This window comes from Castor canadensis, chromosome 7 (genome assembly GCF_047511655.1).
Source record: "Castor canadensis chromosome 7, mCasCan1.hap1v2, whole genome shotgun sequence".
NCBI classification, from domain to species: Eukaryota; Metazoa; Chordata; class Mammalia; order Rodentia; family Castoridae; genus Castor; species Castor canadensis.
The window spans coordinates 117,368,896-117,394,754 of NC_133392.1; the positions used below are offsets into that span (position 1 = coordinate 117,368,896).

General features: G+C 41.9%; 1 protein-coding gene across 2 annotated transcripts in view; it reads left to right on the top strand.

The window, feature by feature from the left end:
- Positions 1-859: 859 nt before the first annotated feature.
- The window catches only part of C8b (complement C8 beta chain), a 41,493-nt gene continuing 16,493 nt past the window's right edge, over positions 860-25,859 (top strand). Inside the window, exons 1-8 of one of the 2 annotated variants that reach the window (XM_020152685.2) lie at positions 861-1,033; positions 6,762-6,918; positions 12,423-12,564; positions 14,985-15,126; positions 16,262-16,394; positions 18,296-18,493; positions 22,240-22,480; positions 24,421-24,549. In XM_020152685.2, coding sequence (XP_020008274.2) covers positions 945-1,033; positions 6,762-6,918; positions 12,423-12,564; positions 14,985-15,126; positions 16,262-16,394; positions 18,296-18,493; positions 22,240-22,480; positions 24,421-24,549 — 1,231 coding nt within the window. In that variant the 5' untranslated portion in view covers positions 861-944. Of the gene's footprint in view, positions 1,034-6,761; positions 6,919-12,422; positions 12,565-14,984; positions 15,127-16,261; positions 16,395-18,295; positions 18,494-22,239; positions 22,481-24,420; positions 24,550-25,859 lie in introns of both variants that reach the window. The other variant, XM_074080007.1, reaches the window with a different exon arrangement.

Consider the following 25,859-nt stretch of genomic DNA (forward strand, 5'->3'; position numbering starts at 1 on the left):
ATGAGGTCAGGGAAACCACTGACTTCCCCCTAAGCATAGTGAAAAGCTCCATGAGTTATACCATCCCCACCCCCACCACACATATTTGGATAATTATTCCCTTATACTTACCTAACATCCTCACATCTAGTATTTCAGCTTATTCTCCCAACTCAGAGTGATAGGTAGGCATGGCCCTCCCAATTTTAATATGAGGACACAGAATCAGAGAAGTCATAAGATACATCAGCTGCCTCATTTAGATTTTTTTCATATTCACCATAGTTTTGTGAGGGTACAATTATTATCCCTGTTTCATAGATGAAGAAACTTAGGCCCAGAGAGGACTAATAATTTCTCCCAGGTCACATAACTGGTGAATTATTTAGAAAGAATGTGAATTCAGGTAGATGGGCACTGGAACCCTCTTCAAAATCACATAGCTAGAAAGAGGTAAAACAGGGATGCAATCCTGGTCTATCTAATTCCAAATCCTGCACTCTACTTAGTAACAACAGTCATACGTCCAAGGGCCTAACATGGCCTGTGCTCCGTAACTGACTTAAATCTCACCATTCTGCAAGTGAGGAAACCAAAGCACAGTAAAGTAACTCACGTGTGTTCTAGTAAGTGGCAGAGAAATAGTTGATCCCAGACCACCTGAACCTCGAGCCACAGTGTTTATTACCTCACTAGCAGTCATTCTGTCTATTGCTTACCCAGATAGCATTACAAAGGAATATAAGCCACATCACCACAGAGTTTTCATCATTCTTGCTGGTTTGCAGCATCACAGGTAACTTTCTCTGTGCAAAGTCTACAGAAGTTGCAGGCACTGGTGCCTTCTGTTTGCTTTGCTGAGCTGTTTGCTCTGCTCTGTGGGGGCAGAAGCTGACAGTTGCACTTGCTGTTCAGGCTTTTCTTGGATCTGGAAGCCTTAGCTGAGCTCCAGTCACACAGACAACATGAACACAGGGGCATGGACTTGGAGGGCACTGGTAAAGGCGTTTCTTCTCTGTGCTGCTCTGGGTTGTCTTAGTTTGCCTGGCTCCAGGTAAGTGACGGGTACAAAGGATTCCCTTATGGATCATATGACAGGAAACATAAAGCCACAGAATGCTGACAGAGTCTTTGTTGCATGCCTGTGGAATGAGGAACCTCTTTTGAAGCAATTTGTATACATCTGGTAATATAATACCAACAACTCCCTTTTAATTGTCATGGAACCAAATGGCTGACGTTAACAAAAGTGCCTGTGAGAAACTGACATGTTTAAGTGCATTTTGTCATGTCAAGAAGAATAGGATACTTGTTCTGTATTCTGAACAAAGCCTCGGTCTGACTCCCTGCAAAAGAAGGTTTGTTATACGTGAAAAAGAGCCAATTCGTGTGAATGATTTGAATATATGAGTGACTCACTCTACCTGCTTAGCAGCCCCTAAGTCAATCTCTTCCCTTTCTCCTTTCCTTCTTCCTCCCTCCCTTCCTTCCTTCCTTCCTTCCTTCTCTCTCTCTCTCTCTCTCTCTCTCTCTCTCTCTCTCTCTCTCTCTCTCTCTCACACACACACACACACACACACACACTGATGCTTGTTCCCAACAGTTAAATTACTCATTTAATCAGTTTAAGTTTCCATCAGTAGGTTGTAAAACAAGCTAAAGAAAATATTCTAGTTGGGGCTCAGTCTTGGACTCTAGTGAAAGACCTGCCAGTGATCTGGCCATTTGGGGACACTGCCAGTGCATGAGAAACTCCACCAGGAAATGCTAAAACACTTAGGCAGCCCACACTTGCTGTGAGTACTCCTATGGGAAGAGACTCCAAAAATGCTACCTGAGCAAAACTTCTTATTTAGTGAGCAGCAGTACCATCCACCTATTTAGACCCACCCTCTGGGTTGCACTCTTCTGACTACTCAGTCCCAATGAGGCAGCTCCCCTGAGACCACTCACTGAATGCTCAAATCAATACTATTAGGATTACCAAGACTCTCAACCTGGTCCAGAGATGAACTGTGTGGTCAGGGCCTTCCTTGTGTGTCCTACATATGCCCAGGAAAGCGTGCAAGATGCAAGGAATTATGTCTGGATGGAGGGCTTCATAGAGCCATCACTCCTTCCCCCCAGCACTGTGTCCCTGTACACAGAACCTTGTTGGGCTCTGGGGATGCAGAAATGAACAAGACACAAGAAGCCCAGGTTCTCAGAGAGAATGCCAACCTGTGAGCACATACCACCTGGACTGCTGCAAGGGAAAGTACAGGGGCAAACAGGAACCATGGCAGGGAGTGGCAACTCTCCTTGGCATGGGATCTGGAACGGGGATGAAGCATGGGTCAGGTCGGGGGAAAGCATAGCAAAGGCTAGAGAGAGCCTGGTTTGTCCTGGAGGCATTTCAATCACCTTGGGAATAGGACAAGGTGGGAACTACAGGGCTGAGGCAGAGTAGGACTAAGCAGCTAAGGGACTTGAGCCATATCTTCTAGGCAATGGGGAACCATTGAAGGTTTGAAGTGAAGGAGCAACACAGCAGGATTTATGTATTAAGAAATACCCTTTGAGGGAGTTAATGGAGGTTCTGGGAGGTGGGTAAAGCACAGGCTGGGAAACTTCACGGCTATATCATGAAGGTTGTGAGCTCTTATTCTCACTATGTGGAAGAACAAACTGATCCTCTGAAAGGAGAAGAAAGCCACTCCTGTCTAGTTAGTCTCCAACCTTCACCTGAATCCATATTTAATGTTCTGATCCCCATCATTGACTCTGACACACCTGTCCTGAACATGACCTACAGTTGAATTTCAGACATGAAACAGAAGAAAAGAGTTCAATTCTGGAGCAGAAAATGCCTAAACCTTCAATATTCACTGAAAGCTTTCTGTTTTCATTTACTTTTGCAATCAAGTCACCGTGTCATAAGACCTATTGATTATTATCAATTGCCACTCTGTGCCAGGCACTTGCACATAGTAGCTCTCATTCTCACATCTATTCATGGTAGATGCTATTGTTTACAGTTTTACAAAGAAGGAAACTGAGGCTCTGAGAGATAATGTAATGTCCCAAGGCTTCTCACTTATTACATAGTAGACTATAGATTCAAATTCAGCTTTTTGTGGGGGTGAGGTTTCACACGACCTATATTCTCTCTGTATCTTTCTGGCCCTCACTAAGGTGCTGTCCACTCTACATGTGCAAGACAGATCTGACTTGCTGAATTCCCCTGTTTCTCTGTCTCTGGCCCCCATGTTTGCTGCCATGAGATGTTTTAAATTTCATGTCTACAACAGCAAATGACAGAGAGAACAGAAATTGAAAACCTGCCACACAGAAGCTGCCCTTTCCAGCAAAGAGGAAGATGCTGCTTGTAAAGGGATGCAGCTGCCTAACAAATTGTGTGTGACAAGAAAGTTGTTGCGTCAGGGCATTTCTACAGAAAGCCAAACTACATTGGCTTTCTATATAAGCTGATGGCTTGAAATTTACTGCTGACCTAACCCTGCTGTACTCAATGGATCCATCTTTATTTTGATTAGAGATGCCTGTTAGAAAGAGAGTAAGGCACTAAAATATGTCACAATGCTGGCAATGACATTCCATGCACCCCAAGTGAAGGTGCAACCTTCTCAGCCCTAATATAGAGGGAGCATGTATGTGTTCAAAGACTTGGACAAGGAGGTCTATTGTGGCATTACTTGCAATTGCAAAACATTTGAGAAAATATAAGTGTTCTTCAAAAAGAAAAAGAATCAATTAAATGCAACATATGTCCTAGGATAGAACATCCAGATAAAAGAATGAACTAGGTCCCATTATGATTCAACGTGGATAGAACTCAGAAATGCAACAGTGATTGGAAGAAGCAAGTTGAAAGCAATATGCATAATATGAGCAAAGCACACAAAAGCAATATAATACACAGTGTATATGTATGTGTGTGTGCGTTTCATATATACATATGAAAATATTTAAAAGAGACAGGAAGGATACACACCAAATTCATGGCAGTTGTCTTCTCTGAAGAGAAGGGGAGAGAAATAGTACATGGAGGTAGTGTAGAACACAGATGTTCAATTTATAGGGATTTTTTAAATTAAAAAATACTTAAAGCAAATATGCCAAAAGGTTAATAATTGTCAATGTGGGTGTGAGAACATGGGTGTTTTATTATTTTACTTGTGGTACTTCTCTAGACATATTTAATTTTTCAAAGTGCAAGGCATACAGAAGATTTTGAATGACAGAAGTCAAGCAACTTGATCAAAATGTCATTTGGGTTTGTTTCTATAGCAATTCATAGGGGTGAACACTACATGTAACCATACAAAGAGACCCCAGTTGGTCCCAAGCTTTATGTAACTCCATGCAATTCTCAGGAATTAAAGATGAGACTTAAATCTGGCCTTCTTTTAGGTTTGCATTTTGTAGCACTAATAAGCCACATGTATCTTATCCACTGTAATTTACAAACATACTATTTATCCAGCTGATTACTTCATTATATTGCAACCTCCATAATGGAAATTGGGTGCAAAAATGAGAAATCTGGTGGTTATAACTACTTCTTACCAAGTTCCTTCTGTAAGTGATCATCTTGCCCATTAACAGGCTTTCAAATCTCAAAGAAGAAAATAATTGTGACTTAATAGCTAGTGTATACATTACTAATCCACTCAGCCTCCACTGTGGCCCCAATTCCATTGATAGTTGCAAAAAAAACACAGTGTAACTGCTTTATAGTTGAAATAGAAAGAGGGTACCCTGCAGAGCTGTCAAATACATACTTAGGAAAAGCCAAATCACAGACAGTATTGTTTTGTCAAACCTGGGCAAATTAGTAGATAGGAGCCTATTCTGAGGCCTCCTGCTGGTATGCATCGTCCTGCCTCAAGTAACCATTTTCAAGTATCCACCTGTGGTTTCCACTAGAGTCTTTGACCTTTTCTTAAAGATCCAACTTCACTAGGCAATTGATTTTTGTTGGTCTCTGGGGCGGTCGTGGAGATGGATTTCACTGTAGTTAATATTATCCTCTTTTTAGGGCTTTTGCCAAGTGAGAACGTGTTGTTAATGACCTTGTTTGGGGTGACATCCTGTGTATTTAACTGTGAAAACTGTGATGCTCTTCCCTAATGACTCAATCTTGGATACAGAAATGAAAGAAGCCTCACAGAGAGATTGGGGATTACTGAAGGAGGAGCTGGTCCAGTTCCCTTCCAGACAGCATGGGACAACAGACAAAGTACAGGCTCTAGTGTCAAACAGATCTCAGCTCAGACCCTGATGCCACTGCATACCAGAGTATAATGTACTCAGGTAGAACAAAAAAAAAATCATAAGACACCCATCATATTATAGCTAGGGAAACTGGAGGCTTAGGCAGATTGAATAACATGCTCATTCATTCAGTTGTGTCTCATTGTGTTCCAGGCTCTCAACAAGATCATTGCTTTACCTTCTAGTCTTAGGTTTCTTGGCTGCTCTGCAGATGTGACTTGTCTGCGATCTGCCCTCTACCACTCTAGGCCCCACCCCACCCTCACTCTCCTCCACAGACTTTCTGGGCCCTAGACTGGCATGGAATTGTCTCTCAGGTCTGTTGTGATACCCAAGTTCCCCAAGGACTTTTCCTTGGCCTGCTTCTCCTCTCAAGAGCAGTCTCTCCTTTCCATAGCTTTTCATGATCAGATCTGTATCTCCAGCACAGATCTCTTTCCTGGATTCCAAAACCATGTAGGAACTACACACCCAATGAGTCTATGCAGAAGTTTTATAGCCAACTAGAATTCAGCAGGTCTCAACTATCTTTCCTAACACAACTTCTTTTCTCTTGTGTCTCCACTCATCTGTGAATTTAAACTGCATACTAGCATCAATCTAAACTCTTTCCTCCCTCCAACACCCCTCCACTCCTTCCATGTACCCATCACTTTCTATACATTCCACCTGAGAACCATCATCCCCATTCCCTCTCCCCTGGCCTCTGCTGCAGTTCAGTCACTGGCACTCTGGCACCTGCTACCCTGCTGCCAGGATCTCCTGATTCCCACATAGCCTACGCATGTCCTCAAGCACAGCTCTGGCTATGGGACCTGCATGCTTCAAAATCTTGCCTACAATGTAAAGTCTCATAGAGCTAAGATGGGCAACATCTTTCTCTTTCCCTACTTTAAAACAAAACTGAGTTCTATAAGGCAGAACCTGTCTTTCTCTGTAACCCTTCTTCCACAATATCCTCAATATTACTTGTTTTCAGCAAATGTTTCACAGACTCTTAACATTAAAAGGCATCTTAAAGCCCATCTAGCTCAAACAGCTCATTCTCCAGGGGATAAAACAGAAGCCCTGAGATGGGGAGTGAGTTGCTCAGGATTGTACATCTAGCTGTGGCTGTATTCCTTACATATCTATAGCACTTTAGAGTTTGTCAAGTGCCTTCCCACAGACTAATATTTTTAATCCCAGAAATAACCTTATGAGGTAGGTATGATTAACTGGTTATGTTGAAGAAATGGAGTTTTAAAATCAGAGATCACCCAGCTGCTTATGGGGTATCTTCTGATCCAAGTTTGATGCTCTTTTGACAACAGTAGTTACAACGTCAAGCACTTAACTGGTGTTAAATAAATATTTGTTGGATGAATTAACCTTTACTGGAATACTAAACTAATAGCCTTGCACGAATAAGCAGATATATATTTATTGGGTGGATGATGTGTGGTTGGTTGGAGTATATGCAATCTTCTGATACTCTACTGTCTTCTCTTATGAGGGTTTCTCAGAAGTGAGAGGCTGCATTCACTTGAGTTAAATGCAGTCAACAGGAGCCTTGCTAAGAGCAGACAAGTACGGAGTGTGGCTGTTACCCCAGTGCCTATTGACTGTGAGCTGTCCAGCTGGTCCTCCTGGACTACATGTGACCCCTGTCAGAAGAAAAGGGTAAGAACCCAGGGTCGGGTGAGTGCTGAGCTTCCAGGATCTTCCTGGTCTTAGCCAGTCTGGCTGAGACATTGTTAGTGGGACCTGGTGCACATAGGCACTCAAAGATGTTGGCTGATTTAGTTAATGAGCCTTCTTCCTCCATGCTTTCAAGTAGCAATCAAATCCCCCTTCGGTTTTTTGGTGTTTTCCAAACACATCTGTGTTTGCAGTTTCCCAATTGGATTTCCTGCCTCCAACCTGCTCTTTCAATCTATCTTTCCTGGTGCAGCCAACATAGCTATCACAAAGCCACATCTGACTGTTTTTTTCTGAGCTTGAAACTATTCAAAGCCGACCCATGGCCCTGAGGATCAAGGCTAGACTTGTGGTCACACCTAATTTGGCCTGCATCTCCACAAAATATTCCCCTCCAATCCACCAAGCCCTTGCATTCTTCCAGCCATGGCTTACTTTGCCCTTGTTCATGTTGCTTTCTCAGGCAGTAATGACCATTCCTATGGCCGCCCTTCACTGGTTAACAGTGACTACTAATTTGAAATTCTGCACAGGGCCACCTCTTTTGAAAAGCCTTCCCTGACTGTTCCTCTGTCCCACTTTCAGTTAGATAAAGCAACTTTTAACAAGCTCTGAACTCATTCTATGTCTCCCAGGAAAAGAGGGTGGATGTTACACTCTTTGTTAGAAAGATAAACAGAGACTTAGAGTAGAGAAGTGACTTCTTAGAGATCTCCTAGTAGCAAGTACAAGCCTTGAACTCAGACCACTGTCTGAGTTCTACATTTCTATCAATAAAACCATAGTCTCCACAGTATTTGTCCTTCAACCTTCCTTGTAATGGAGGACTGACCCAGATCCCAGCTCTGAGTACAGCAAACATGTCAGAGAGGAAAGAATTGTTGCTGCTTCCCCAGACCTCAGAAAACCAAGTCTGTCTTGTCTAGAACTCTAAAGAGGCTGTGGATAGAGGCCCAGGACAATTACACAGTTAATTGGATCAATGGGAGAGCCAAGAAAGATCATTCTGTTCCCAGTAGGTTTTGTTGCTGAAGCTATCAACATTGATCCAATTATCTGGATAATTGCTTCACCTGCACTGTAAACCAAGAAGCCTCAGCGTGAGCCAGTCATCCAGAGCTCCTTGGAGCTTGCTGTGGACTTCCTTCACCGGACAGTCCTTGTCTACAGGGTCATGGCTAATGGTTTAGCAAAAGCCTCTTAACCCAGAGGAGTTGGAGTTGGAGTTGTATTTCCTTCACCATTGCCACATCCCTTGAACCCACTTTGCCTTGGGAACCTGGAGCTAGTCTTCTGGCAGTCTTCTCTTATGTATGTGGCTTTGTTTTTATTCTTTAATAATATATAATGATCAAATCAGAGTGATTATCATTTTCAGTCCTTCAAATGTGACCATTTCTGTGTTGATGTGTTGACTCTCTTCTCCCCTGGTTATTTTGAACTGTATAATTAATTATCATAGACTCTAGTTACCCTGTTGTGCTACAGAATAGTAGAACCATTTCCCCCCAGATAACAGTGCTTTGGTATACATTTTCTACCCTCTTTCTATCCCTTTTCCCTTGCTAACCTCTAAAGACCTTTGTTCTACTTTCTGCTTCTACGTGAACAAACTTTTTAACTTCTGCAGTGAATGAGAATCTGATACTTACCTTTCTGTGCCCAGCTTATTTCATTTAACATACTGTTCTTGAGTCTCATCCATGTTGCCACCAAGGACAAGATTTTATCCATTTTATAGCTGAATAATATTCCATTGTAATTTATATCATATTTTAATCCATTCATCTTTCACAAACATCTTGGCAATGGTGAATGGTGCTGCAATCAACATGGGGTTGTAGTTATCTCCCTATTTGATATAATGTTTACATTTCCTTTGGATGTTTACCCAATGCTGGGATTGCTAGAACATATGATAACTCTATTTTCAGCTTTTTGAGGAGTTCTACAATGGCTATATTAACTTACATTGCCATTAAACAGTGTGTAAGAGTTTCTCTGCATTCTTGCCATTCGTATATAATCATTTGAGAAATATCTATACAGCTCCTTTACCCATTTTTAAACAGATTAAAAATGGGGCTTGAGTGGAGTTCCTCACATATTCTGGATAGTAACCCCTTGTCAGACAAATAACTTGCAAATATTTCTTCCCATTCTTTAGCTTGTCTTTTAACACTGTTGTTTGTTGTGCAGAATACTCTTAGTTAGATACAATCCCATTTGTCTAGTTTTTCTTCTGTTGCTTATACTATTGAGGTCTCATTCAAAAGAAAAAGGAAAGAAAAATCTGTCTGTACCAATGTATTAAAGTGTTTCCTCTGTGTTTTGTTCTAGTAATGTCATAGTTTGGGATTTTTCATTTAAATTCTTGTTCCATTTTGAGTTTAATTTTTACATAGGGGAGCGGCATTTAACTTCATTCTTCTGCATATATACAGTTTTCCCTGCATACACATGTATGCACTAGCATTTCTAGAGTGTGTGTTCTTTGTTGAAAATTGGTTGGCTATAAGTATGCAGATTCATTTCTGAATTTTCTATTCTGTTCCACTGGTCCACGTTTTCAAACAAGTCCCATGCTGTTTTGACTACTATAGCTTTGTGGTAGGTTTCAAAATTGCATATTGTGATGCTTCTAGCTTTGTTCTTTTTTCTCAGGAATGCTTTTCTTATCTAGGTCTTTGTAGTCCCATAAGAATTTTCTTTTTCTCTCTCTCTCTCTTTCTTTCTCTCTCTCTCTCTCTGTCTCTCTCTCTCTTTCTTTCTTTTCCTTCCTTCCTTCCTTTCTTTCTTTTTCTTCTTCTTCTTTTTTTTTTTTTGTTGTACTGGGGCTTGAACTCAGGGCCTACAGCTTGAGCCACTCCACCAGCCCTGTTTTTTTGTGATGGGATTTTTCAAGATAGAGTCTCACAAACTATTTTCCCTGGCTAGCTTCAAACTGTGATCCTCCTGATCTCTACCTCCTGAGTCACTAGGCTTACAGGCGTGAGCCACTGGCAACCAGCTCATGTGAATTTTTTCTAGTTCTGTGAACAATGTCACTGGCATTTTGATAGGGATTTCAATGTATCTGTAGGTCACTTTGGGTAGTAAGGACAACTTAACAATGTTAATTCTAATCCATGAGCATAGAATGTTTTGTGTCTTCTTAAAATTTTTATTATAAAGATCTTTTGCTTTCTTGGTTAAATTTGTCCTAGGTAGTTTATTATTTTGTGGACATTAAGAACATATTTCTTTTTAAACTTCTTTTTCATCCTGTTTGTTTTGAGTATACAAAAATGCTATTATTTTGTATATTTGGTTTTGTATCCTACAGCTTTACTGAATTTTTTCATCTGTTCTATTAGTTCTTTGGTGGCGTCTTTAGGGTTTCCAACATATAAGAACATATCATATGGAAACAGGGATAATTTGACTTTTCTCTTTCCAGTTTGGATGCTTTTTTTGCTCTGGCTTAGACTTTGGCTATTATGTTGAATAGGAGTGGTGAAAATGGTCACCCTCTTTTGTTCCAGATTTTAGAAGAAATACTTTCAGATTTTTCCCATTCAACATGATGTTGGCTGTGGGTTTGTCATATATGCCATTATTGAGTTGAGGGATATTCCTTCCATACCAGTTTGTCAAGGAGTTTTTTCGCACAGTCTTCTTTGCAAGTTTTATGTCTGCCCTACCTTCCAGGAAGAGTGACTCCCTGGAAGTACAAAGGAGTGTGAGTGAATGGTTATCTAGATTTCCTTTTCTATCTCCAGAGCCACAGACAAAGGTTCCATATAAGTAATAACTATGCCTTGTTAATATGGCATTCTGCAGCGGGGCTGCTATTCAGGTTTTTCCCACTTTTGTGCACGAAAGTCTTGATGGCAATGAACATTTGGCAACTACTCAAATCAGATCACTTGCTTCCCCTGTGCAGTCAGCCTCACAAAGCCTGGGGTCCCTGTGTTACCTCCCCATGCTTCTGTCACTCTCTAGCTCTCTTCCCTCTCCCTCTTGCATTCTTCTCTCCAGTCATGATGAATTTCTTTTTGATTTCTGGAACAAAGCACTTAGTCTCTCAACTTTGGCCCATAAACTTCTTCCACTCAGATTGCTCTTCTCTGCCATCCTCACACCTGCTTCCCATGTCTTCCTGATGTTCTTCTTCAGCTTTCAAGTTTCAGCCTGATGTCACTTCTTCTAGAAGCCTTCCACCATCTCCTATGTTTTCATTATGGATTCCACTATGAGCTTACCACTCTGCATTTCCTCTGTCACACACCCATCACACTATATTGTCACTGCCTGGTGCCCACTGTGACCACCTGTGATCCCTTCCCCTTGAAGGCAGGCTAGAGAATAGGACAATGATTTTAAATCATCCAATAAGCCAGGCACTGGTGGCTCACACCTGTAATCCTAGCTACTAGGGATGCTGAAATCAAAAGTATCACAGTTTTGAGGCCAGCCAGGGTAAAAAGTCAGCAAGACCCCACCTCAAGGGAAAAGAGGTCGATGTGGTGGTATGCACCTGTCATCCCAGCAATAGCAGGAAGCTTAAAATAGGAGGATTGTGGTCCAGGTCATTCTGGGCCTCTCTTTTTTAAGAGAGACACTATTTCCAAAATAACCAGAGCAAACAGGGCTGGAGGCGTGGCTAAAGTATGAAGCTCGGAATTCATTTTCAACATGGGGTAACTCAATCAATATTTTCAGAATAAATGAACAAGAAGGTAGGGATATAGCAGTATTGATTGCTAAAAACACTAACAATAAAAAGAAAAATAACTATAAGAAATCAAGTAGCTACTATGTACCAGAGAAAGATAATGACACTGAAATTATAATATGTATGATGTATAAGTTAATTTATAATATATGTGAATAGTATAGATAATATTATATATAATGTACATAATATATAATATACAAATATATAATTTAAACTCTATAAATGCATTGTCCCCAGTTTACAGAGGAGTAAATTGAGATTCATGAAGATTAAGTTACTTGCCTGACAGTCCATGACTAGAAAGTGTTAGAGTTGACTGTGGCTTCAAACCACATGCTTCATTTATAATATGCCAGTACCTTGAGAAATAAATGAGAAGACATGAACCAACCCATCGGAGTAATTATGCTAAGAGATCATGTTTGTTGCAATTTTTGAACAGCTACAAGATTCCTCTTTGATCCCAAAGTCCATACCTTTTCCAGATTCAGCATATCTTGATAGATCACTACAGATTCAGAGATTAAAGTTGAGGTCACCACCCTCAGAGAGGTCAGTCCAGTTGGGAAAAGTTAGGCAAACAGCCAGTCACAACATAGACTCTCAGGTGTATATAATGGGGAAAGTACAAAAGGCTGGAAGAGCTGCAATCAGACAAATCTCTGCTTTCCTGGAGACCACTCCCTGGCTGGGGCCAATTTGCATACAGTATCCCTGAGGTCCCTGAGGTTCTGCCCTCAGTTTACCTTGCTCCTCTTTGCTGTAGTACAGAGATGCCTACTTGCTCCGGCCCTCTCAGTTCCTTGGGGAACCGTGCAACTTCTCTGACAAGGAGGTGGAAGACTGTGTTACAAACAGACCATGCAGAAATCAGGTGCGATGTGAAGGCTTTGTGTGTGCACAGACAGGTATGACTGGGTGGGTGTAGGAGTGGGAGGGAAGCTTGTGAAAGAGATGATGGCACATGGTAATGGCATAATGGGCTATGTAGTACTCATTATCAGGGTCATGGGACAGGTCAGAAGAACTGCTTGTCCTCAAATCTTGGACCTCCTTTTATTTATATTATTGCATAAGCATCTCTATAATGTAGGTGTCATTATTATCCACACTTCACAACCAAAGAAATACACACTTGGACAGCTCACTTACCTCAATTCATTCAGCAGCTGGATCCAAGAACTGAAGGTAGAAATTTAGAAATTCAGTTTACATTCATTGACACCAAAAATACTTATGGTAGAATCAGAAGTCCTAGGTCAGGTCTTGTTTTGACTTTGTGATCTAGGAGAAGACACTTAATCTTTTTTTTGCATTATGGCTCCCTCAGCAGAATACTGAGGGTAATATTAGTGTCTTACAAGTTTGTTATAAGCATCAAGTGACAATGAATCTGTAGACTGATAGCTCTGTTAAGAGCTCAGAGTCTGGGACTGAGTATCATGTGGCAAAATCCAAAACAGTTGAGTAGTCATTAATATTACTTATCTTTGAAAACTCTTTGGTGACAGAGTCCCTGTCATTTGTTTTTCTGCATTCCCAAATCCAGAAAATCTCTAATGCATGATATAGTTGTTAAAATTATTGATTATCAAAAAGAAGGAAAGAAAATAAAGAGGAAAAATGGACAAATGGAAGAAAGGAAGGAGCACACAATGAATAATTATTCACTGCAGAAACAAGTAAACATTATTTACTTATTTGAGTATTTTTCCAACTCATGCATTTAGCTAATCCAAATAAATATCTACCTATTTCCGCAAGTACCTGGCAAAAATAAGGCTACTTTGACCTAAATTATCTAGATGGGAATTGCAGCTCTCTACATTCACTGTACCCTTGTGGATTGAGCTCCAGGATCTTTTAAAAAAGAAATGGGGGTTCTCAGTACGAATTTTAGGGTTTATTGCAAATGTAAAATTTCCATCCAATAAATCTGAGAGACTCTTTTACAGTGTGTCTATGGACTCATTATGGGCAGTGTTCCGTGGTTCTGGCCAAAGTCATAATGGTTATTCAGGCAAGCTTTAGTTTAAATGCCTTGTAAGAAACATTTGAAGACCGGATTGTTATTTTTCTGCCTTTTACATCCTGATATTGATTAAAAATGACCTAATATGGCCAAGAAAGCAGGGACACCTGTCTCATGAACTCTATTCCCCAACAATGTACAGATAAGAAAGGAAGTTATGTCAGTGGGGAAAAGCTTAGAGGCAGCAAAAGTAATGTAAACGGTTGTGGTGCTGAAGGCAGGATGGGTTAGTTAAAAATTCCAATCCTGCTGCAAACACTTACTAGCAATGTCACTTGGCCCTCTAAAACACTAACATAGTGATGATAACGCCTTCACAATACTTACCATGAGTCAATACCATTTTGTTTACTAATTCAAATTGCCTATGATCTTGTAGAATAGGTATGGTAACATCTCTATTTTACAGATGAGGGAACTGAGGCAGGGAAGTTAGATAACAAGCTAGTGCTACTGTAGGATCCACCAAACCCACCTCTTCCTAGGTTCAGGGAGAGAAGTCCAAACTGGCCTCCTGTCTGGATGCCTGGTCCCTGATTCTCAGGCACTTCGCCTTTCCCTGCCTTGCAGAATGGTTCCAATAATTTCTCCTGAAAGTGCATTTGTATGTGACTTATAACACATGACTACCAGTCTCCTTGTGCACCTCTGGAGCCAAACCCCACCCTTTGCTCCAGACAACCACTGGTGACTTCTAACACAATGGATCAGTGTTGCTTATTCTAGAACTTCACAGACCAGAATTTTACAGCATATACTTAAATATCTAGCTTCTTTTGCTTGCCAGACTGTCTTTGAATCCAGCCATGATGCTCTTCATTATGGTTCATTTCATTTTTATTTTTGACTAGGATTCCTGTATGTATGTGTGTGTGTGTGTGTGTGTGTGTGTGTTTATGTATCTGTGAGTGTGTATATCTACACATACACCACAACCTATTTATCCCTTCAGTGTTTATCAGTGTTGAGTTTTTGTTTTGTTTTGTTTTGAACTCCGGTGTATCAAGCTACAATACACATTTGTGTTGTGGGCATATGTTTTCATTCTTAATAAATATCTAAGAGCAAAAAAAAAAGTACATTTGTAGAAATGCAAGGCTGGTGTCTTTTGGGGGGAGCTGGCAAGAGGGAATAAATAATTGGTGCTATTACAAATCTGCCCTGGCACCCAAGGACTAGTGCAAACAGGCATTCCAAGCCCAGCCACATGCTTGGCACCTGGTTGTGCTTATGCTGTGTTAGCTCCTCTTTTAAAAGCAGCCACACGACTGTGACAATCTCCTTTCTTCATTCCAGGGAGGTGTGTGAACCGCAGGCTCCTTTGCAATGGGGACAATGACTGTGGAGACCAGTCAGATGAGGCAAACTGTAGAAGAATTTATAAAAAATGTCAGCAGGAAATGGACCAATACTGGGCAATTGGCAGTCTGGCCAGTGGGTAAGTTACTGTTTTTCTGCCATGTGGATGGGAAGGCACCGAATGGAACTCTGGAGAACAGAGAAGGCAGGTGGGAGCTGGAATGAATAGTTTCCTTTCTGAAATAAATAAATAAATAAAAAGACTACAGTGTAAGGAAGTGGGTGCCTCTGGCTTCTCTGTGGGGCAGCTCCAAGTTGCTCCAGAAGCATGTCCCCTGGACAGACACGGGCCACAGAAAGGCCGGCCTAGGACCCTGGGACAGAGCTGTACATGGGAACCACTGGGGCTGCTGTGAGCTCTGGGGAAGAACCTTAACATCTGTAGTTCATCTGTTTCTGGAGCTTCCTCAGCATTGCCCCTGAACCCAGCTGAGAACTGGCAAAGTAGGTGATATCTTACTGTATCCTTAGGCTCCAGCATCCTGATGTACTAGAAAAAGAGGCTCTTAGTGGCTAGTATGGGAATGGCTTTCTGGGGCAGGTCTATAATCAATCTGTTTCAAGCCTCTGCAGATCTGTGCATTGGTCCAGTCATCTGGTGAGGTAGAGGAGCAGGGTCAGAAGAGGCCAAACTGGCCTGGCATTCACCCTACTCTCTTGCCACATTCTACAGCTTCTCAGCCTACAGGTGAAAGAGCGAGACTCCCCCTTCATGTCTGTTAAGACTCATTGTAAATGATCCTGCTGGAGAGGCAAGCAGTGACCCTTATGGAAATCACCTTCTCCCTAACAAATGTCAGATCTCAACCATAAAGTTTGTTATCAGAGACACACTCTTCACTGGAGATTATAATCCCGACCTCCCTATAAGGAAACTGAGGCCCTAAAAATTAAATAAGCTCCAGGGATCACACAGTCAGAGAGCAGGAGAATGGACATCCAAAATCAGAAGTGAGAGCCAATCTGACCCTATAGGAGGGGACATTTACCATAGAAGGAGCAGACAAGCCTGGAGAAAAGCACAGGTGAGGGAACAGGATTTGCAGGTGTATTGGGAGTGGCCAAAGATGAAGCTGGGGACCTGGTGTGTACCAGATACCAACAGCCTTGCCTGCTGAGACAGGAGTTTTCTATTTCATTCAGTGGGGTCTGCCAACTGAGTCTGTGCCACCTGCGAGCCGAGCCTTTTCATCTTCTCTGTGCCTTTTTCACAGGATAAATCTCTTCACAAACAGTTTGGAGGGCCCAGTTCTTGATCACAGGTATTATGCTGGTGGATGCTCCCCTCATTACATCCTGAACACGAGGTTTAGGAAACCATACAATGTGGAAAGCTATACCCCACAGGTAAGGGATAGTGGGGTAGCTGCTACAGAGCAGTGAAGGGGCACTAGAGGAGGAACCTGCAGCCTGCTAGCTGTGTGACCTTTCTCAACACACTTTTGTTTTGAGCTTCAGTGTTTTCATTGCAAAGTGGGAGGGAGCGCCTCAAGACCTGAGCTGAGGATGATAAGGGACAGGCTGGAACGCTAAGAGGAGCTGTAGTAGCAGTAATGCTAGCCACTCCGAAGATAGAGGGTAGTTTAGGATTTGGAGTCACACAGGACTGGTGGCTCATCCACTTGCCATCTATGTAATCCTTTGAGCCTCTGTCTTCCTGTCTTTAAATTGGGAGCCAGAAAGTTTCTATCTGCAGGGAGATGAGTGAGATAATGTCGGTGTTTAGCACAGCAGGGAGTCCTCAGTACATGTTAACTCTTGTTATCATTGTGGCCAAATCCTTGCCAGTCAATCCAGGAATTGTTCTAAACATTTTAAGTTCTAAAAAGCTGCACCCATGTAAACCTGTTCTGTGATTTGTGTACACACTCAGAAGCCTATCTCTCAGAGCAGTGTTTGAATACACTGTGTTACTGCAACACACACACTTGCCATTGGACAGGAAGACACTGGGTCCCAGTTTTATTTTCACCTATGATCCTTTTCCACTCTGGACCTCATTTTTCTTATCCTTAAAGTAAAGGGCAGGACTAGAGGATCTCAATGAAACCCTAACCCTGTCCCCTTTTTTCTTGCCCCCAGCAATGCATATTAGCTAAAAAAGAAAAAAATTAGCTTAGGACCAAAACAAGGGCCCAATCCATCCCTGCAGCCTCTATTGCGTAGGGGGACCTTAGATCTGCCATTTATTATCCAGAGTAAGACAGACCCCAGCATGAGCAGCACATGTAGACAAAAGCCTGTACTCTCCACAGCCAGCACTTCATGAGTGCTGTGTCCGTCACTGTGCTGGGCTTTGCCTCTATGGGCCCAATCCTCAGGACAGGCCTGTAGGAGGGAGATTATCATCTCCACTTTATACATAGAGAAACTGAGACCTAGAAAGGTGAAGTCATTGTCTAAAGTCATTCACCCACAAGGGCTATGACACAATGCATCTTAACAGCCTTGTCTCCAGCTAACATCCACACCACTGCTGTTCCTCTCCTGTGCTGTGGAGGGATTGTGCTCTTAAGGGAATTACAGGTGTCCACAGAAGTTGATGGGAATGGAGTGGAGATGATTCAGGATTGGTCACTCCAGGGCCACTGAGGCTGTACCCTTGGCAGTTCCCCTGTGCAATGATGGTGAACACTGGTGTTTGAGCAAGCAACTTCCCTAAGCTCTCTCTGAGACAAATGGGCCAAACTTCATCCACTTCAGGGACTTTAGATCCTTGTCAACAGTCATTTCCTCTCCCCATACAGTCTGGTTTGCCTGACTCCAGATTCATCCCTTCCAGTACAACCACCATGCTTTCAGAGTGATCTTCCTGGGCTCCTCTCCTCCCTCTGTGGGTTCTTCTTTGCATTAAACAAAGTAACTCAAAACCCTTACATCTTGATGCCAGAACATTCTCTTCCAACACCTGTGTCCCTCACTCCTTCATCTTCTGATTCAACCACACAAGCATCTCAAAAGTTCTCAGACATTTCCACCTCCCTCTGTACCTTTACTAAACCTATATCCCAGAACATCTCCCCTGCATTTCTGACAACTGAAATCCAAATCAAGTTCCAACTTCTAAATGTTGACTAGACCTGTGTCTCCTGCTGGGTTAGGACCCCTGAGGTGGGGATGCATTTGCCCTAATTTTTCTGTGTCTAGAACATCTACCTAGTCCAGGTCTGGCACACAACAAAAGTACAGTGTAGTGAACCCATCTGAGTCAAAGGAAGTAAAAAACATTTTCTTTTCTCTTCTTTTAGACCCAAGGCAAATATGAATTTGTACTAACAAAATATGAATCGTACTCAGATTTCGAACACAATGTCACAGAAAAAGCCACTAGCAGGTCCAGTTTCAACCTTGGTTTTAAAATATCTGGCACATTTGAACTTGGCATTAATAAGGCAAGCAATCAAGGGAAAATTTATATTAGCAGAACCAAACGATTCTCCCATACTGTAAGTACCCTTTTGTTGATTTTAAATATATGTGTTTTTTTAAATTTTATGCCTATAGATGTGTCTGACTTCCACATTACTTGTAGTCCTAACAGCCAATGAAATTTTTGTTGCCTTGAAATTCTTTTGTTAAGAAATACTTTGGTCATTAACTTACTTTTTAGAAAGGCTAAGCAAAGAAAGTTTTCTATAATTATTTTCTACTGTTCTTAATACATCTTTTCCTTTGGTTTCCAATAAACTTAAGATGTAGTGTTGTTAAATCAAAACATCACTGAAGATTTTTTCAGTCCACTGAAATTTGACTACTGTCTCAGACACATTTCTAAAATGTCACCTAAACCTCTTACCTTACTTCTTGGGGCATCTGGTGGAGCTGGCCACAGCATTTCTCTCCTATTTCTCTGCCTTGCTTTCTTATTAGTTTCCTTCCTGGGTTAAATATCAAAGCCTATTCTTTCTTCAATTTACAGCCATTGTGTTCCCTTACTCTTCTACTTACCTTGCCACCAGCTTCATTACTACCTCTACCTTTCTGTTAAGCTCCAGGGATGCCCTGTCCCCTCATCTGACCACCTCACCTAGATGCTTGGCTCACTCCAAATAAATTTCTTCCTTCTACATTTTCAATCGATGTGGATGGCATCTTTCCCCTCTACTTTTCTAGGCTAAGAATTGCAGAATGATATTTGGTGCTCACTTCTGCTTTGTTTCCACAGCTATTGGTCACCCAAACCTTCAGTATCACTCTCTAATATTTTTTACCCTAACTCCTATTATATCTCAATTAGCCCAGGCCCTTTCATCGCTTGTTCTGCCCTAGTAAATGTTCCCCCTGTCACCCAACTTGCCCCTTTACATGTGTGTGCTGCTGGAGAGATTCTTCTACAATACCAATGTAATCATATGTCTGATCCTATTGCCCAGAAGGTAAAGGTCAGAATCCATGATTTGGAGGAAGAGGAGTGATGAGTGTGGGAAGCAATGGGATATGATGTTGGAGAATCAGGTGATGGGCAGATTTGAGTAACCCTGAATTCCAGGGTGAAGAAGGTGCATTTTCTTTATACCCACTGAGCATTTTCAATTCAGGAGTGAGGTGGTAAAAAATTAATCAGAGGTAGACATGGAAATATCAAAACTGAAAGCCAACAATGATTCATAGGAGAGCAAACAAATAGTAAGGGATTCAGAAAGATTCCTGCTGCCAAAATATTAGCCAGTAGGAAAAAGGAACTTAGCATTAATTAGACAGTAACTATCTGTGCTTCTCTTGCCTCATCTTCTACACTGTCAGGTCTTTGGGGGCAGAGGCTGTTTCCTTCATTTTTAGATAAGAATAGCATTTAGTAGGTACTCAAGACTGAACTGTAGGGATGAAGGATAGGACAGCTTAAAATCAATTTACTTTTGTAGGAGGGAAAACAGTGGATTCTATCCACTTACTTTCTCTTTCTCCTTCTCCCCCATCCCTACCTCACCTCCCTGATTCAAATTGCATTATTTGATGCTAACATTGTGCTTAGCATTGCACTAGACTTGAGACCTAAAACAAATGCCATATGGTTCCTTTTTCTATTCAAACTTACTGTCTTATTTTTAAGTATGTGTATTATGAGGCTCAGTGCAATAACTTGATACATTTATATAAGGTATAATGATGAAATCTGACTAATTAGTGTTTCCTCTCTGTAATCACTTATTTCTTTATGTTAGGTACCTTCAAACTCCTCCTTCTAGTTCTTTATTAAATATGTAATAAATTGTTCTTGGCTTCATGTTCACAGTCTAGGAATAAAGGTAAACACATAAGCAGATCAATACAGCACGCCATATGCTATAAAAGAAAGATGAGCAAAAAGCAATGCAATCTTGGAAAAGGAGTGCATGTCTGGGATATCAGGGGATGGCTAAGTGGGGATTTAAAAAGTAAGTAGGGTGTGTATCCAGCAGAAAAGGGAAGGGAGAACCTTTCAGACCAAAGGAATGGCAGGTGCACAATTATATCATGGAAGGGAATGCAGGTTTGGGGAACATTACAAAGCTGGATGAATGCTGAGGTACAGTGTGGCTGGTGAAAAAAGGCCAGGTATGGAGAGGAGCACTTCAGTGTCGTAGAAACTGAAGCCAAAGAGGCTATTGGAGGACAAATTGTGAAGGTTGTATAGGCAAAGTAAGGGAGTTGATTTAATTCTGAAGACATTAGTGAGCCAATGAAGGAGTTTCCTGTTGCTGTTTAAGCCCTAGGGAGTATTATCATAATACTATCAGAGTTTTAGGAAGTTAACTCTGATTGGGGCATTGAAAGCAGACTAGAGGAAGAAGGGAGTTCAATGGGGAATCTTTTATAATGACCTAAGTAACCATGGGAGAGAGATTCTCCAAAGAAAAAGGGTATTTATTTGGGAATTGCTGAGCATTGGGATAGGAATAAGCAGCCTTAGTAAAGTATGTGAATATTCAAGGAGGTTTGGAAAGGGAAGTTTTTAAAGACAAAAGTGAATAGTATGACATGTTTTTAAACAGTAACCCTTAGGTTATTGGATTAATAACATAGGTGGCACCTATCTAAAGGGCAAATATCCTCAAAGAAGCTTTTTTTTTTTTTTTGGTGTAAGGTTGTGGTGGCCTTCATACAAGGTTATCATTCTAGATCATTCTATCAGACTTTTGTGATAGTCACTATTTTTAGACAATCATACATGAGAACCCTTCCTTCAACCTCCTGATTTATTTTTTTGTTAGAGTTGATGAAATAGACAACATATTAATTCTGACAACTTTCACAAGCTCAAAAAGAGAAAGATTTAGAAACTTCAGGAACAGAGTACCTAGTGACACAGGCAGGCAGGCTAAAGCAGAAGGAGGAGTCATGTGCCACAGGCAGGACTAGAACTGGGTGAGGGCAAGCCAAGAGGGAAAAATGGGGACCTGGGTGACAGGAACACACAGAACTGCATGGCTTTATGGAACTGAAGGTTTGGGGACTGTTGCTGAATGAACCTCACTGTTGGTTTCCACCATTGGTTTCTCTCTTCTGGCTGCACCTCAGTATAGGGACCTCTTACCTTAGGTTGTAATAAGACCTCCTTCATTGCTTATCTTTCCTTCTATTTCTTCTGAAATCACCAGCTTTCAGTCTATTTCATACCTCAGGAAGATGCCAAACTTCTGGAAAGTACCAGATGGTAAATATTTTGAGCTCTGTCCCCCTAGTGGCTCCATTGTAACTTCAGTTCTGCTGCTAGTGTGACAACAGCTATAGACAATACACAAACAGGCAGCAGATTTGATATATAGGCCGTGGTCTGCTGGCTCTCCCATAAGCTACATATCTGGCCTTCCTAAAGAATGTCTTAGTCTTTCTGGAATGGCTTTCCTTCACTGAGTTTAAAAGATAAAAGCAAACAGGTTGTGTTTGCAAGTTACCACACCCTGCTCCCATCCAAGTATCTCCAGGCGCCCCCACCTGCCCCACCTTGCCTGTTTCTGGCTACCCTTCACTGTTTATTTACTGCAGTAAGAAGGTGAATTCAGAACAAACTCCTCCAAGCCAAAAAGGATGTCAGAACTTTATAAGAATTGAAAGGTTGACAAAGAAGCCATGTTCCCTCAAATATCCTGAAGGAATCATAAGAATGATGACCCTTGGCCAAGAACATCGGATGGTATTTGTAAAGTTCATCTTCTCTTTCCTGATTCCAAACATTAAAGGTCTGATTTTCCCATGTTGGTATTTCATTTAGAAAAGCAAGTTTCTGCATGCACGCTCTGACCTTGAAGTAGCTCATTACAAGCTGAAACCTAGAAGCCTCATGCTCCATTACGAGTTCCTTCAGAGAGTCAAGCAGCTGCCCCTGGAGTACAGCTATGGGGAGTACAGAGATCTCTTCCGGGACTTTGGAACACACTACATCACGGAGGCTGTGCTTGGGGGCATTTATGAATACACACTCATTATGAACAAAGAGGCCATGGAGATAGCAGGTGCGCTACCCGAGGGGCCATGGCCTTCCTTCTGGGGCACACAGAGGGACAGGCTGATGGGGAAAGAATGTCACATTAAAGTTGAACAGGAGTCAGAAGCTGTGATGCTAGTTTTCCTCTAACTACTGGCTCCACCTTCACAATCACATTGGCAGGTTCTTCATCCTCCTCCTCTTTTTGGCTTATTGATGTCAATCCCTCACTAGTGCTCCCTTGAGGGAGTCCTCTTGCCCACAACTACTCTTTCTGTCCAATCATACCTGCTTCTTGGCTTTAAACACTTTCAAAATGCAGATAGCTCCTAATTTTTTTATTCATCCTGGTCTCTTTTCTGGACCTAATATCTTCTGTTGAAATGCCTTCTTGGTATCTCTATTTGAATATCTAACAAACACCACAAATGTAACATGCCTTCCAAAAGCACTTTTGATTTTCTTTTCCAAATATGTGTCCTCTAAAGTCATCTACAGCTTGGAAATGGTTCTACCCAGCCGGTGAACCAGCCAAAAACCTAGGAGTCAACCTTAATTATTTTTCTTGCCTTCAGTCTATTAGCAAGTTCCTTCAACTCTACCTCAAATTACATTTTTTATTTTCATGTTCCTACCATAGGCTTCACATTTAAAATTTAATATGAATATGAATTACAAACAAATCTTGGAAAAGGCAGGTTGTGACACAATAGGCTTTGGGTGAGACCCCAAATTCTGTACTTCTAATAAGCTTAGAGATGATGCTGCTATTTCACAGGCCATACTTTGAGTAACAAGGACTCAGGTTACTGTAGTCTTCAGGCTAATATTCACCCCCCAATCTTTCCCTATAGTCCATCTTTCCTACAGGCATTCCAGGTCTTTCCATCTACCCTCAGCTACCAGTCTCGGGGGTGAATCCTACTTTCTAATTCAGTATTCTGCCCTACAACAGGGCACTTGTTCAGTTCTACTCTATGTCATGGAAATTACAGAGGCAGATTCAGGGCTTAATTGTATGTCCCAGGTTCTTGCAAGAGGACACATGGTAGACAGTAAGTTTATGTCAGTATGACTTCAGTCTTGCCAAGACCAAGGGATGCCTTTCTCCAAAATAGTGCTCTTAAAACTACTCTCTGTGATTCCTAAAGCTGCTTCTTACTTAAGGCCTTTGTGATCTCATAACCCAGGAAATGTAGAATTGCTCCCACTCTTAGAGTTCCACCAGCATGCAGCAAAATAACCAGAGCACTGCACCTCTTTTGATGTGACATTTGTCACACTTACATAACCCCAAAATTCTTTTTCTTGTAACACCTGCTAATGTTTCATGGGAGTTGTGTTTCAGGGGACATGCTTTGGGAGAACCTGGTCTTCTGCAGTTTTGCTAGCAATCCTAGTAATCAGAGTTGCTCTTCCTTCCCTACCTCAGCTCCAAAGCACTAAAGACAGGTGCTTATCAGTCATGTGTTAGATTCAGCCAGACCAGGGGAGAAGGATGCCTCAAAGAGAATTAGGGAGGAACAAAGTACCAGACAGTACCAGACAATTTGTATACATAACTTTAATTCATTAATAATCCTCTTTGACTACTTTATCAAAAATTAAAGAAGGGTGGGTCTGGGGAAGGCAGGAAGGTTGTAGCAGACATTGTACTTCCTAAATCAGAACCCTGGGAACCTGATAAGGAGGCCAATTTTGAGAGAATAACTGAGCACTTCCCCTCTTTGAAGGCAGGGAAAGTCCTGGGAGGAGGGTGAAACAGGAAGTTAGGTATGATCTCTGTGAGGTCTCTGCTCTGGTGCCAGTGACTGCGTGCACTTCTTGGCATCAAACTGGTGACTTGTTTATTTGAAACTTTGTTCCTGTGACATCCAAGGAAGGGTTAGGCTTCTAGAGTCACTCTTACGAAAAAGAACAGAGTGAATTACCTTGCAAGTCTCAGACCTCTTTCCTTGCTTCTTCCAGATTATTCCCTTGACGATGTCCAAGCTTGTGCCAAACTAGATTTTCAAATTGGTGGTGCCATTAAGGGTGTCTATGTCAAGCTGGGTGTGTCAGAAAAGAAATGCAAGGAGATTCTGAATGAAATCAAAGGTGAGAGCAAAAGGCATGTGACTTCTGCACTTACAACTTTTACCTTCCTTGCACTCTTGGTCCCAGTCTTTCTCTTAACTGAGCACTGGATTTTCCAAGGCATGCAATTAAAATAGTAGTCAATCCAATAAAAATCTACCAAGCTCCTAGAATGTGCTGAGTGTACTGAAAGGAATAGGATTCAACTCCTAACCTCATGTGCACATGTAAGATAGGCAAGCAGCAAAATAAGCAATGACAAGACACACCCAGGCTAGAGCATCAAGACAGGTTTGCCAGAGGAGGGAAACAACTCGAGAACTAAAGTGTCCAGGTCCTTTGTAGGCAGGAAAAATAACCTAACAATAATTCTACCCTGGGTGCTGGGAGTTGGCCTGGCTAGAGGTAGGATGCTGGGATTGAGGCAGGTCGAGGAGGCTGGGCCTCGCCTAGGAGAAGGAGAGTAGAAAAGTAGCATAGTAACAGGTCATGTGGCAGCGGCCGAATGGCAAGGGAAGTCCAGACCTGGGGTGGAGATGGAACCAGCCAGAGTGTAGAGCCCTGTCTGGGAACAGGGAACCTGGAAGCAGTGCTAGGAGTTAGGAATCAACACAGCAATGGAGTAGGCAAGAGGCAGAAGGGCAGCACTGCAGCCCCTAGACCCTCTGTACCTCATGGGGCTCTGCCATTACCTGCTCTCCCTGCTGGGTTCCTGCCAGAATTGCATGTGAAGAATTCCACAGCTGAGACAAAGCACAATAAAGCACAACCACAGAAATTAACTGTTGACCTCAAGTAACCATTTGTACTTGAGACTGATTTGTTGACATTGCTTATTTGTTCGTTGTGATGGGGCTAGGTACTCACTAAAGAAGACTTGTGAAGCAACCCTCATCCAAGTTACTGAATGGAGTAGACTATGGCCCATACCCACAAGGCCTTGTGATTACAATGTCTCCCATCCTTTGCAAGATAACCTATGACTATCCCAACTCCTCCTCTCCTCCTTCAGAGGTACTAGGGTTTGAACCCAGGGCCTTGTGCTTGCTAGGCAGGTGCTCTGCCACTTAAGCCATGCCCCCAGCTCTATTTGAGTTTAGTTATTTTTCAGATAATGTCTTGCATTTTTTGCCTGGGCCAGCCTCAGACTGCAATCCTCCTAACTATGCCTTTAAGCATAGCTGTGATTACAAATGTGTACTACCATACCCTGCATGTATGAGCTCTCATTAACTTTTTGCTCAGGCTGGCTCAAACTGAGATTCTCCCAATTTCTACCTCTTGAATAGCTGAGATTGTTCCACCATGCTTACCACTATCCCAACTTCTAC